Source organism: Rhopilema esculentum, chromosome 4 (assembly GCF_057945365.1).
Source record: "Rhopilema esculentum isolate cy_ngs chromosome 4, ASM5794536v1, whole genome shotgun sequence".
NCBI lineage: Eukaryota > Metazoa > Cnidaria > Scyphozoa > Rhizostomeae > Rhizostomatidae > Rhopilema > Rhopilema esculentum.
Window position 1 is genome coordinate 10,942,881 of NC_142818.1, and position 14,312 is coordinate 10,957,192.

At 35.2% G+C, this 14,312-nt stretch overlaps 1 protein-coding gene across 1 annotated transcript in view; it reads left to right on the forward strand.

The window, feature by feature from the left end:
- The window catches only part of LOC135691328 (protein Jumonji), a 59,423-nt gene extending 45,165 nt beyond the window's left edge, over positions 1–14,258 (forward strand). Inside the window, exons 18-27 of the mRNA XM_089116109.1 lie at positions 79–193; positions 1,736–1,835; positions 2,674–2,760; positions 5,745–5,846; positions 6,604–6,663; positions 9,116–9,177; positions 9,936–10,006; positions 11,020–11,090; positions 11,318–11,425; positions 11,858–14,258. Coding sequence (XP_088972235.1) covers positions 79–193; positions 1,736–1,835; positions 2,674–2,760; positions 5,745–5,846; positions 6,604–6,663; positions 9,116–9,177; positions 9,936–10,006; positions 11,020–11,090; positions 11,318–11,425; positions 11,858–11,923 — 842 coding nt within the window. The 3' untranslated portion in view covers positions 11,924–14,258. The remainder of the gene's footprint in view (positions 1–78; positions 194–1,735; positions 1,836–2,673; positions 2,761–5,744; positions 5,847–6,603; positions 6,664–9,115; positions 9,178–9,935; positions 10,007–11,019; positions 11,091–11,317; positions 11,426–11,857) is intronic.
- Positions 14,259–14,312: the final 54 nt, after the last annotated feature.

The following is a 14,312-nucleotide window of genomic DNA, read 5'->3' on the forward strand; positions in this document are numbered from 1 at the left end:
TGACAGGCCATCAAATGCCTGTCATTTTTTTCTGTTGATATTATGATGTTATTACTATTTCGGAAAATTCTTTTTTAGGCCTAACCACGTCATCTCTGAAATTCTCAAGTGTTTTCAGTACCTCCAGCTGGCAGAAAGCTCCTGACGAGCTTCTCAAAATCGAATACCTCCACGCAGGAGCAAACAAAATATGGTGAGAATTTAGGATTCTTGTTCGAAATTATCAGTGTATGCCAACTGCGTACTATGTCATTCCATTCAAATATAACACTTACATTTCATTCGTGAAATAGCAATCTACTTATTTAGTTAGCGAGTAAGTAAGCCTCCAAGTCAAAGTCATCCGCTTGATTGTGATGTGAACTCTGGACTTCAATGCCTGCCAAAAATACTTGGTACGCCCAGAATCAGGCACCGCGCAGCCATTGGGCTAGCAGGGGCTATAGCCCCCCCCCCCACTTTTTTGCAATAATAGGCTACAAATTTTTTGAGAGGTTTACTCTAACGCATCTTTGCATAATTTACTCAATAGGCTACACATTTTTTGGGAGGTTTGCTCTAACGCATCTTTGCATAATTTACTCAATAGGCTACAAATTTTTTGGGAGGTTTGCTCTAACGCATCTTTGCATAATTTACTCCTATGTAGTAGATATTCTTCTTGACTGGGAGCCTTTTCTGTTCATTTTCTAGGTGTTTTGTCTTGTTTGATGACATGATGTATTTTCTAGCTTGGTTAGCTTGGTATTTTGTTACTCTCAAGCTAATTTTATCTATTATTCTCTCATGAGTAGAAATAAAAAAGTATTTTTTAAAATGGGCGTTTTTAGATATTTTGGTCACACCCATTTCAGCCCCTCCACTTTTAGAGTGGTGCGCGGTCCCTGCCCAGAATTGTATTTTATATCTTTCATTTCTTTTCTGAAATAAATCCCTACTTCCCCCTTCCTCTTACAACAATATTAAAAGTTTAGACAGATATCATACAAGTAAAGCGAAAGAAGACACCTCCAAATCTGAAGATGGCACGGAAAAATGAAATATGTTTACTGAAGTACTTTTCGTCCGATACTCTTCAAAGTAAAAACATCGGATATTGACTGAAAGTAAGCAGAAAATTTATATCCAGGTGTGGATCGAAAGTAACGTGAGAGAAAGAAAGACGCGTTTGATTGGTCATCTTGTTTTCACCAATCAGCGACGGCTAACCTTTCACCTAATTGAAGAGTCACTGAACTCTTTCTGTCTACACAGGTCGGGATCCTTTGTTTTGATGTAAACAGATCCCAAGACTCCTAAATGAAAAACGCCTTGCCTGTCCAATGATTTTTTAATTGTCGTCACTTTACGTTTCGGCACACTATGGATTTGTGATTAAATGTTGACCAAAAGCCGAATCACATTTTATTTTGCCTTTTTGGTTTTTGCAATTACCCCTTGGTTGTTCCTTTTCGGAACTTCAAAATATTCTACGCCGTTCTGTAGAAAACCAACATTGTTCTCTGGGGGTGTGGGGAATTGTTGAATTTGACATTGAAGACTAGTGTCAGTGTTCTGAGACTTTGAGCAGGAGATGTGGATAGTAAAAGACGTTTTTCAAAGATAAACCAATAAAAATATAGAATTTATTACCTTTTGGTATCATAAACGTGACATCAGGTCTGTGAGAAGAAACAACCCTGCGATGTATGCGTGAACAACGAAATTCTAATTTTCTTTTACTTCCAATTTTTAGGTACGCGGTCCCTGCCTATATGGAGACAGCATTGTTGCATCGAGCCAAGAAACTCATGGAAACTGGCGATAGACAAACAGAAAGCATAGGAAATTTTCTTGTGAGTTTTTGTGAAATTCGTTTCCATAGTCGTGGTTGTATTCAATGTATCTGCAGCTAACTTTCGTCATCATTTATCACTTGATTAGCTTCGTCGTCATATATTAAAATAATAATAGATTCCCGATGTCACTGTAATATAGTTTGATCTAAAAAATTGACTGTATAAATACCTAGTTTAGGATCAAAACAGGCCAACTAAAGACGCGGGGACATGGCTGTAGAGGACCTACCTCTGGTGTCTAATGCCTATCCTTAAACTACGAAAAATTATACTTTGAAATAAATTCTTGTTTTAATTTCTTTTCAATTCTTGTTAACCCAGCGTTCCTCTGTGATTTTGACACTTTACCTTGTTAGTCTTTCTGATCTCTTTTAAAACTATTAGTGCTTCAAAACAGGGCTTCTTTGTAAATATAATTGTTCACAAAAAGTTGGGGGGCATGGCTCCTTCGCTCCCCCCCCTCCGGTGCCGTGGGCCCTGAACTTGCTTGTTCTTGAGAGCTGTCTCTGTAGCCACTGACTTTACTAATTCAAAAAAGCATTGGGGGATAATATGGCTCATATTGGTACTCAACTTCAATTCAAGCTGCTCTCGCATCTTGTTGCTTGAAGTTTATGCAGAAACAACATTTAATATTTGAAGATAGCACCGCAAAGTAGAAACATACCATTCTTAAGCACTTTTGCTAGCCTTTCATCACTGTTCACTTTTTGCAAGGCGTGTCAGACGAAAGGCAATTGGGTATGCTATGTTCCCTCCTTTTCCGCACTATCTTCAAACTTTTATGTACCAAAGGCTTGTTTTTGTTTTTTGTTAAAACAATTATATTTTGTAGATATCGCCGCTGGAATTACTTGCTGAAGAATGCAGGATAAGTAGAGCAATCCAAAACGAAGGCCAGTTTCTATTATGTCTACCTAATGTAAGTATTGAGATCTGGAAACTTTTGACTAAAAATATATATTTGTTTCTCTTCACTGGTAATTTGAACCATAGACAACACCTTTTGGCCGGCTGGTTGGTGAAAAATTTAAAAAAGCACGGGAAAGCAGAAACTTAGCATATTAAAGTATATTTTGTTTTCGGGATATTAAAAGTCGGATTCTGACAATTAATTCGATCCTTGGAAAACTTGCTCTTTAAAACGGCAACTTGTAATGTAGTTGCTCCTCATAATTTTCGAATCGAGCGACTTTCAACACCTCTTAATCTCCGTGTTTTTGTTTTTATCTTTAAACTGATTAGGGATCATAAATACTTGATATACTTTTGACGATTTGCCTGTTCAGAGAAAGTAAAACTGTCTAGGCAATTTTTCAATATTTGCCACAAGTACGCGACGCTGGATGAGGCTGTCCACCGGATTCTATTAAACATGTGATGAAAATTTTGATGATAAACGATAAGCGATAGGCCAGTGTCAGGAAAACATCACGGCCCTACGGCCACTGGCCGGAGGAAGGTTGTAGAAACAAAGAGAAATTGAGGAAAGTGGCGAAAAATTTGGAAACTTGAGGAAGCTAAAAAAATTTATAGCCTTTTGATTTCAAAATGCATGCCATGAAAAAATGAAATAAATCAGAATAGAATTTAAAGATCTTCTGTTTTTTAATATAGATATGTTTGCAGAAGTATTTTGCTCTGTAAAATTTAGGCATCAAGTTATTATAATTTAAATATTCGAATTATACGGTTTTTTTATTAATCGATATAAGCATTTTACTTAGCATCGGTTTATAAAAATATTTATAATTGAAAAACAAGCTACAAATTTCTAGTAAAATTTTGAAAAAACAGAGTTACCAGGAGAGGAAATCAAGACTGGCTGTGTATCCTGTTTTCTAACCAAGCTCATTTTAACCCCATTAAAATGAGGAAGGTTTTATGGTAGGATTTTCTTGAAAGTTGACAACTTTTCTGGGCACTGCGATAGGCAGTAACAACGCAAAACGACGGGCAATATTACGTAAATAAATCCAATTTGAGAAATCAAAACCATAGGCCAATTGAAAAGTAGAGTGAAGTTAACTAAAATTTATAGTACCTGTATTCACATTTTCTTCAAAGTTTTCCTTTGTTCTCAAGCGTCAAGGAGCGTCAAAGTTTATTTGTACATCGATAGGTAATAAGTGGATTTTTGGAATATCGTTGTTTGAATGTTAGCTAGGTTCTGTAACTCCTACGAAACTTTGAAACTGTTAAGATTCGTTGTGATCAATAACAGAACTTTATCAAACGAAAAGGAATCATTTTAATCGTTTTTTATGCTTTTCATCACTGCAGTATCTTTTTTGTTGTTATATTTGCTCTTTTTTCTTAAATTCCTGTTTTTAAATTCAGTAATTTAGCCATACAAGGACAAAATGAATTTTGGCATATTTCAAAATGCCATACTTTGTTTTCATTAACTTAGTCGAGACATACTTACTATGGTCGACATAACGTATGCGATGAGCATGAGTAGGTTAAAGGATGTTAAATAAACGCGATGCTTAGCTTATGAAGTCGTCATTTTAAGTGTAGAAATAAATGTTTCAATTAATTAAGATTTTTTATGACGCTATTTTGAGATCGTTTAATCGACAAAAGCGATGTTAGAATCCAGGATTACGCAGGATTAGCTTTGAAATGATTATGCGTGTTAAAATTCTTTGGATTATAATCTCAGCTTAACATTTAAATAAAAACTGGGATCATGAAAGTTGCAGTTATAGAAGAGAATCAATAAAGGATGATAAAGAAACGTTAGTGTTACAATTTATTTCCGTTGGCGATTTCTTCAAATCTGCAGCCATATGTAGATCACACAATTTTTATTCACCAATCCAGCTTACGACTTCATTTCAGATATTGCTCCAAACATGAATGCTCAACTTTTTAAAGGCATTAAGTCGTGTTAAATTGGCCTTTTCTGTAGGAGGTAACTTGGTCTCGGCGTGGTCGCTGTAATTTAAGTATCCATTGTTGACTCTCGATGGAAGATACTTTGAAAATCTGTACGAGGTAACTTCATGTGATCCGTTTTTAGGCCCACCAATAGCATTGCAGCACAGAAATCATGACTCAGTGTATTTGGGTACCTTTGGGTATACCCGCTCCTTTTATCATGACTCAATGCATTTAAGCTTGTGTTGAAATCAGGCATCATCATTTCAGTCCGTTATCAATTTTCAATTTTTTTGTGCTTGTTACTTGTAAACTTTTACTCTTTTTTGATCTTAATCACAAGAAATGAAAATGAATAGAAGTAGTTTGAAGTATTTTTTCAAAACGAGGTCATTAACGAAAACGTTAAAACGAGGTCGTTAATTGGATAGATTTATTCGTCAGCCCTATCTGAAGTCTAGGGCTTTTGATATATTAACCGTACTAAGGTCTTGCTATTAATGAGACATAGTATTGTTTACGCAGTTGGTTCGGATAATGTATTCAAAACCCTTGGTAATGACCTTTTTCTCGCTAGCGTGTGGAGGACGGGAATGCCAGTTTTCGACAGTAATTCTGATGCTTCGTAGAGGCACTTTTTGGATTCGTATTACATCATAAAATAGGCCTTTGGTAATACAAAGCTGTCAACTAGTAGAGAAAAATGACAGCTCATCCTACTAGATTATCAGAAATTATTGGTTTAACGATCTGCCAAATAGTGTTCGATGCCGTGAGGGTAGAGCAGTATGGGTTTTGTTTCTATATCCGTGAGGGTAGAGCAGTATGGACGAATCTAAGTTACGTCTCTGAGTTTCACTTAAATACTGATTGCTTAAAAAAAACCACAATGGCTTTTTAACGTTATTGTGTTTGTTTTGTAAGTTTATTAGTATAATGTGGCTCTTATTTGTTATAATGTAATGTGGTTCTTATTTGTTTATTTTATAAAAACTTTATTTTTAATATTGTTCGTTTCAGGTTTATCACTGTGTTGTCAGCAGTGGCTACAGCTTAACAGAATCCTGCTATTTTGTTCAAGACGATTGGTTCCAAACAAGATTAACAGTTGACAAAATATTTGTAAGTTCCCACAGCAAATAAAAAAATACAATACAATACAATACAATACAATACAATACAATACAATACAATACAATACAATACAATACAATACAATACAATACAATACAATATTGATTGTATTGTATTGTATTTCATTGTATTGTAAGGCCCGAACAATGGGAATGTAAATGGTCATAGTGCATCAGGACATAGTGCCTTTAACAAGACATGTAACGTATACATACAATCGGAACATTACTATATTGATTAAATACAAAGATAGTGCGTTACACCAATATGATTCAGCGATCAGTTGATTTTATGTAATCCGCACACCACTGGGGGTTATTGCCTCTTCAATATTCATTGTGCGTTTTAGATTTATGAACATTGAAATAACTGGAACATTTGAACTGCCTTATCAAGCGTGCTCCTTTTTCTATCAAGAACCCAAAAACCTATACATCCACCAAAGATCGGGATTGCTTTAGAATTATTTCGATGATTAATTAGTAAGAATGATTTCAAATATCTACAAAGTTCTATTGCATCTCAAATAAAGGCTATTGTATGATTCTCTAAGAACTTATAGGCAACCATTTAGCTATCTCAATATGGCCCACCAGCGATCCGGATTGCTATAGAATTATTTCAGCAATGAATCAATATGAATAACTTTAAATCATATTACTGGGTATCTCTTTATTATTTTCAAATATATTCTTGTGTTTTTCCTATTTTTTTTGATACTACTTTTTTGATGCCTTCGTTGCAGTTGAATCCAGCAAGGAAGTTTCCAGCGGAAATGGTCATACTGAACTTTGCGGAATCACAGGTAATTTGCTGTGATTTTGTGCAATTTTCGGATGTGAAATTACACAGCATTGTTTTTGGAAATTGTTCTCAAAGGATATATGCCTTGAAATTATCAAGAGCTATATCTATATAACTATATAAAAACAACTAGATTAAGCACTAACAATTAAAATTTTTAAAGCTTGTTAAACATAAAAGAACTATTATAAGGTAAAGCCTGCGCTAGTCGCAATATCTTTATTTGGATTTTGGCCTTCCATTTGATTTTAATCTTACTTTTGACTGATTCAATATTTTCTATTTTGATTTTATTGATTATGGTATTTCCAACGATGCTGTAAGTGACAGCACAAAGGGGCGGCATGAAGTACAGTAATTACCCCCTCCCCTACTTCTGTCAAAACATGGTCCACATAGTTCATTAAAAAATTTGATAAAACGCAATCGGTAGAAGTAAGTCATATAATTTTAAGAATATATACCTGGAATATTAAATGAAATTAGGTAAAAGGGCGTGGTCTCATTAGTCACGCCCATTTCCCTCCCTCTGCAGATGCTGGCGCCGTTACTGAATGCTGCCGTTAAAACTGAATTAAGTTCAAATGTGAATGGAATGACTGATTGCCCGAATGACTGATTGGCCGAATGACCGATTTACCGTGTGACCGAGTTACCATATGACTCGGCTCATACTATGCTAATGGGATTTAGTGTCATTAGAAATAAGAAACTAAATGCCACCATTTACTGTCTCTTCGATTTTTTAGAGATTGCTCTCATTAAATTCTTGAGACTGATAAAAGGTCACAACCGATGAATTTCCCCGTCATATTGTGGTTCCTGTTTTCTTGGAAGTGCGTTTGAGCTGTGACAAAATTGTCTTACAGCATTGTGTTTATGACTAAATGGCCATCCGAACTCGTGCTCCAGCTTTCTTTTACCGAATTGCAAGCATGGCTAGAGACGAAGAAAAATTGTTCTTAGTTTGAGCATTTTTTTATACTTAGCCATGTTAGACTAACCAAATTCGAACTATCGTCAATACAACGTGAAGAAACACTTTCAAAAAAACACTCGAAATCTTTTTGATAAGGCGAAAAGCTTTTGCAGGTCATATGTATTTCCGCGAATAAAAAAATCAGTAAGCAAGGCAATGTAATGATTCACTACAGATAAGAGACAACACAATCTCTGTGAAGCCTTTTCTAATATTCTTTACGATTGGCTGTTACGCTATTCGCAAAGCTGATTCTGCACACGGGTCGAGGAATATTTTTTGTTACAAAACAAGATATGGCGAGTGCTGCACACTTGGTTACTGTCTATCTAGCGTCAAGTCAACATTTGTATATCGCTGTCAAATCAATCAGAAACGGTTCCAAAGTTTCATATATCGATTCCCTTGCTCTTTACGTAAAATTTCCGAATTTTAATTATGAATAGCAAGTTCAAAGAGAAATGCCGCCAGTGGAGATAGCGAGAACGAAATATTTCATACAATCATTTAAATGTTTGATTAAAATTTCACGAAAAATGTTTAAATTAAATGGTTTTGCATCTGATAAGTTCGTGCTTTATTAAGCCATCTGCACCTTTTGCAGAAACATGATTTCTTTTTAAGCATGAAAACCTTTTGTAAGACGCAACCGAAAATACTTGATATATCCGATTAAGTAGCGAATTGACAGTGGCGTTTTATTACTGTGAAGTGATTAAATATTTGTTTTCGGGGCGCAATACGCTGTGGTCATTACAAAAACCCTTCTCTGAACGAATTATATCATTTCATTTAAAATATAACATCACATCGTAGCCATCTGCTTTGGAAATAGTTTTATTGCGTGCTGAAAGAACACTTGATTTTTTTATAATTCTCAAAGTGATGTTTCTTATGATGGTTTTGTATAAGCCGTACACTTTCTTTATAAAACCATGTCTTTATCTAGAATACACAGGCTCTTGATGTAACCAACCGCATTAGTTTTACTTTTGAGTCTTAATGATGACGTCATAAAACGATCTTTTTTAGAATTTTCGAATTTTGACCGCATAACCTAAAAGAAAAACATGAAATAACTATAAATATAAAAAAATAGTTTGTGTCATAAATCGGATGGGATTTGGCCATTGGAATTTAGATTTATGCAAACAAATTACCGTTGTCAGGGCTCTGTCCATAAAGTTCTGAACAGAAACCAAATTTAAGAGGCTTCATGGGATAGAGCCTGTGCTAATTGGGACATAAATTTTTTGACACTATCACTTAAGAACACTATAACTATCGTCATTAATGGGAAGATCTCGCTCTTGTATTTTCTTCTTTTCGAATGCAATTTTCGCCATTAATTTTATTCTTATAAATACCCACGCTTATAAAAAGTGGCAGATAAATTATAATTTGTTGTGTCTTTCTTATTGGTGTAAGTTGTGACTTACTTTACTATTCAATTGTGAGTTATTTTATTTTTTAGGCACAGCAGTCGAAGAAAGATGACATCAATTTATTATTGATCGAGCTGGCAAAAAACATAAGGTATGTTTCCTTATTTAGTTTATTCTCTTAGCAATCTTACATTGTCTATCATTTCAATCAGCAAGATTTTTTCCAAGATCTGAAACTTCGTTTTTCAGTTTATACGATAGAAAATAAATGGAATCAAAGGGGCCTTGTAACCTGGGGATTATAAACAGCTCCCTTTTCCACGTGATTTTGATTTGATTTCGAGGATTTAACCTCCAAGTGCATGCATGGATCTGTTAGGAATCTGTTTCAAGTAAGCGATTGCTAGGCAGTGTTTTGAAGTCTTTACTTTTTCATTATTCATATAAAGAACCTTCGTTGTCTTCAAAGATTATCCTACCTAAAAATGAATTCTACGCGTAGAAAGTATTCTGATGACATTATTCAGTGCACAAACGACACCATTGGTATGTCAAGTCTTAGAATATTGAGATTTACATAAAGTAACTGCTAACTATGAGTCAACGCATCAGACATATCCTTACTTGCTGTAGCTTCATCATCAGTTCCAGAGCTATCATTTATTCACAGGTGTAGGATAGAACGTCAAGCAAAACAACAGTCTCGATATTTGTTTTAGGTTTATCTGAGCTGAATTATATAGAAGGGTTTTAGAGTTTAGAAGCAGAAAAGATGAATTGTTAGATACATTTTGAAATTGAACTATCAAAGGAGGGATATTTTTTAACTTTTGTTAACAATGTTGCTTAAGCTTTGATTAAAAGAACTTAATTACGTGTTCATTCAAATGTATTTTTTAAATGTTACAGACAAGCAAATATGGAATTTCACCAGAAACTGACCGCTTCTGGTGCTTTGATGTCAAGAGAAATACCTCAAGGTAATACCTGAATCTGCCTTTTGTGCTTCTTTTTATCATTTCACAAAGAGTTTTGATGAGTGAGTGTATACAAATCTAGGACCATTCTACCAAGGAACCGTTGTAGGTTCATGTTAACATTGACAAATCTAGACAGGATTCGCAACTGAACACAGATTCCTGCTTTTTGCGTATGCTCATAATCTTCCCTGCTCATTTGTTTAATCAAATCTTTGCTTTGTACTATGTTTGCCTTAATGTTTGCCTCCTTGCGTCTTGTTTGCCTTAATGTTTGCCTTAATGTTTGCTTCATTGAATGTTTGCTTGAATGTTTGCCTGCTTCCCTGTTTGCAGAAAATGTTTGCTGCCTTGGCAGTTTTCTAGATAGCACTTTCAATAGTTGTTTCCTTTAATATTTGCTTATTTGCCTTTTTGCTTTAACGTTTGCGTCTATGAAAATATTGTTCAATACTTCCCTGCTTCAATGTTTGCTGCAATGCTTGCTTACTTGTCTGTTTGCTCAGATACTCCCCTCCATGCCTGATTGCTTGTATGTTTGCCTGCTTGCCTGTTTGCTTATAAGTCAACATCCTTGAATGTTTGCTTCAATATTTGCCGCTTCCTTCTGCTTCTTTGACTGTTTGCTCCAATCAATCTCTCCTTGCTTGTTTACTTAAATTTTTGCCTGCTGGTCTGTTAATGCGCGCTCTATTGAATGTCTGGTCAAATGTTTGTTTGTATGTCAGCTAAATTGCTCGCCTTCGCTGATGAGTTTAGCTCTCCTTCGATGCTAAGCTGTTGCGTGGTAGCTATATGTTATATTTTAACTTCGCGTAGTAAAGTAATTTATTTTATAGAATTATATATTGTCTTTTTTTATATCATATCTCTTCCAGCATCTTACTCTCTTTCATGGGCTTTACAATAATCGAACCATAAGTAACACAAAGATAAGTTTCAAGTATGTGTTGAAATACAATTATCTGTATACCTAAACTTCAAAGTTTATTTTATTTATTTTTCTATATGTTCAGGAAAACTGAAACGAGTGGCCGTTGACTGGGAGACTTGCGATGATTGCGAAAGGCCATTGTATCCTTTTGTGGTAAGAGTGTCAAAAATTCGAATTTGTCCGTTGTTTTATTGGTAATGTTTACTTAAACGCGAAAGTTTATTTTCGCGAAAGATCCAATTTCGTCTCCTTCGCGAAAATTTATTAAATGTTTTTTTGCGCTTTTCTCTATCCGCGAAACTTTGATGTAGTTCTATTAATAATGCTGGTTTTATCTATTTAATAGAGATAGTTAGAATATCATTCGTATTTTTGTTTAGGTGTGGAGAGGCAATCATTTTTACTGTTTCGACCACGCCATTGAAGCCATGGGAAAGAAAAATAGTGAATCGGAGGAAAAGTTCGAGATGTTCACACATTGGAATAACGTTAGTTTTATTTTAGGCTCATCTTCATTCCATGTCTCGTACGCTCTCTTGTTCTTTGCTTTTTTAGTATTATCTTCGGTTTGGAATGATAGTTAGTACCTCAATCATTTTAATATTAAAATAATGAAATATTGGCGAGGTTCAAAACTCAATTGGTAGACATCGCCTCTCATCATCCGGGATAAATTTGTAAAACTTTTTTACTTTATAAAGGTGTTTCTTACCTCTTAAGGGAGAAAACGTTTCTCAAAATAGGCTGTATTTTCTTTCATTTAGTTGACAGCCTATGGTTTGTAATCTGTGTAAAATATTCATTTATATCTTGTGTAATACCTAGGCCAATATGACTTCTCAACTGACAGCGCACTCAAACATCAAAATGCATGGTTTTCTACTTGAATTAATTCTTGACAGTATTCAATTATTTCATAGGAACAACTGGAGAGTTTGATTATACGGTTAGAAGATCTTACAAAGGACGAACAATCGGATAAATAGCAAAGCAGTATAGCGACTTAACCAGTCTTTTAAACAGTGTTTGTAAATATTGAGTGAATTTAAGTGCGTGTATTGTTCGTAAAAAGTTATAATCAGTTTGTAAGATGCAGTAATCTTTGATAAATTTTCGAAAGAATTTCTAGTCAGTCTTGCCGAAGGATCTTCAAGGCCCTTGAGCAAAGTGAAAAGTTACACGGTGTCGATGTCACATGTTTGTGGGTAAGCCCATTATCCTGGCTGAAGAAGCAAATCAGGGAACTTTCTAGCAGTTCTTACTTGAAGCTTTAGGCAAATGCAGAAATATGAAGCGCAATATGAAAGACTATCTAAAGGAATGTCAAGACTCTTAGAAACCCTAATGGGGTACTTGAAAAGTTTGCAGCATTTTTGCTATGCCCGATCTCTGCCATCCTATGAAAAGTAGGCAAAAAACTGGCCTTGCCGGTGCACGAGCACACCAGAATACGTCATAAATTCCTGAAATTCCTCTTTGGCCACGTTTTTTTATTCGAACAAAAACTGACAAAAACCAGTACTTTGGAGTTTGAAAAAATAATGTTAACGAAAAAGTATGCTGGTAATAATTACAAATTAATTATGTTATCAAAACAGAGCAACAGTACCTAAAGTGGGGCTTGACAATACCTTTAAAAAAGCAAACGTGTCAAGAGTCAAACAATTTTTGGCCAGTATAAAGATCAAATAGCCTCACTTGTTTTTGTGGGTAGAGTTTTGATTTTTGATTTGAGCTTTCAGTTAATGTTGCTTTCAACTTGCACCCTGAAATATTGTGCGATTGCAACATCATCTATTCTTTTATCTTGTATATATTCAAAACTAACTTTCCCTCAATTTCAGGTAGCTTTATTGCTTTTCCTTTGTTGATATCCAATTTTCTGCAACAACTATGAAAAGCTTTTGAAGTTAATGTGACCAGTAAATACTGTCAGGCCGGGTTGTCTGGATAGAATAGTCTGATTATCATGGCCCTAACGTTGGTGCCAGATTTTTCGTAATTTAGTCTCAGAATATAATTTAAATCGATTCACTGTTTTGCCACTCTATCAGTCTGTATACCAAATTATCATATTCTTGAGGCACTGTTTCCCAAGGTATTAGGTCCTTTAGAAGCTACCAGAGCCACAAAATTCAATTCTTCCGAAGGGTTATGTCCCACATCCCCTACTTCCCTGTGTCCCTCCCACAGAGAATTTCTGCCTACACCACGGACCACAGTTGCGTTTATGATCAAAATAAACCCCAGATATATTGCACAGGTGTGATGCTCCAATTTTTGTCAATACAGGGTGTATTCAGACATAATTGGGTCTCTACTGTGATTTACTGGTATCACTTTGCATTTATTTGGAAATTTGGAAAAACATCAAAACTCAATTTAAGAATAATTACTGTTTCTACCTTCTTTGTACATAATTTACAATAAACAACAGGCATTGCAGTTGCAAGTAAGAACATCCTATTGTTTTATTAAACGTTTGAACGCGTTTAGGTTGCCTGACGATTTCAATTCATTTGGCAAGCAGTTCCAAATCTGTGGTCCTAAGAACTAGAGACTGTTGTTGCCGAAAGCAACCTGATTTGGCCTAAAATGAGTTAGATAATTAGGAGTTCGCAATGAATTCCAAAAAGAAATCAAAGTGAACTGTTTTTGGCGGTACAGAACTTGAAAATGGCTTTGAAAAAAGCAAACATTCAATATGTTTGCTTTTTAGAAATCAAAGTCGGGATACGTGAATCGTGCGTCGTTGAAATTTAATTAGAAGGTAATTATACGAGCTAACGTGATCATTAGGAAGAAACCTAATTGCTCGCTCTTGTATCTTTTCGATCTTTTGCATGGATTTTGCCTAGCAAAAATACCATGCCAAAGGACAGCAATTTAAATTTGAATAAACAAAGTTCTGAACGAGAACTTTTCTCTCGTCAAAGCCAATAAAAGATCGAAGCCTCTTTAAAACTTTAAGCTGAGTTGCAGCTTTTCCACACAGCTCTGAGATGTTTTGATCAAAATTTAATCTATAGTCTAACTGAATACCGCGAAGTTTGACTTACTCTTCAGTCTCATTTGTTTTTCCTTTGATACTTATTTTCGCGCCACTATGGATTTGCGATCATATGGTTATCCTGTAGCCAATCTAGTACAACGCCTGCTTCTTCCTCTAGGGTACGAAGCAAGCGTGTTGTCGTCAGCATAATTATATAGCGTTGCCTGTTGAATGAATAGACATTGAAAAGAATAGGGCCTAGCACTGAACTTTGGGGAGCACCAGATAGGATTATTTGAAAGGAACTGTATGCGTTGTTTATTCTAACGGATTGCTCACGTCCTCCAAGGTTTGAGTAGATTAGTACTTATACAATCAAATGC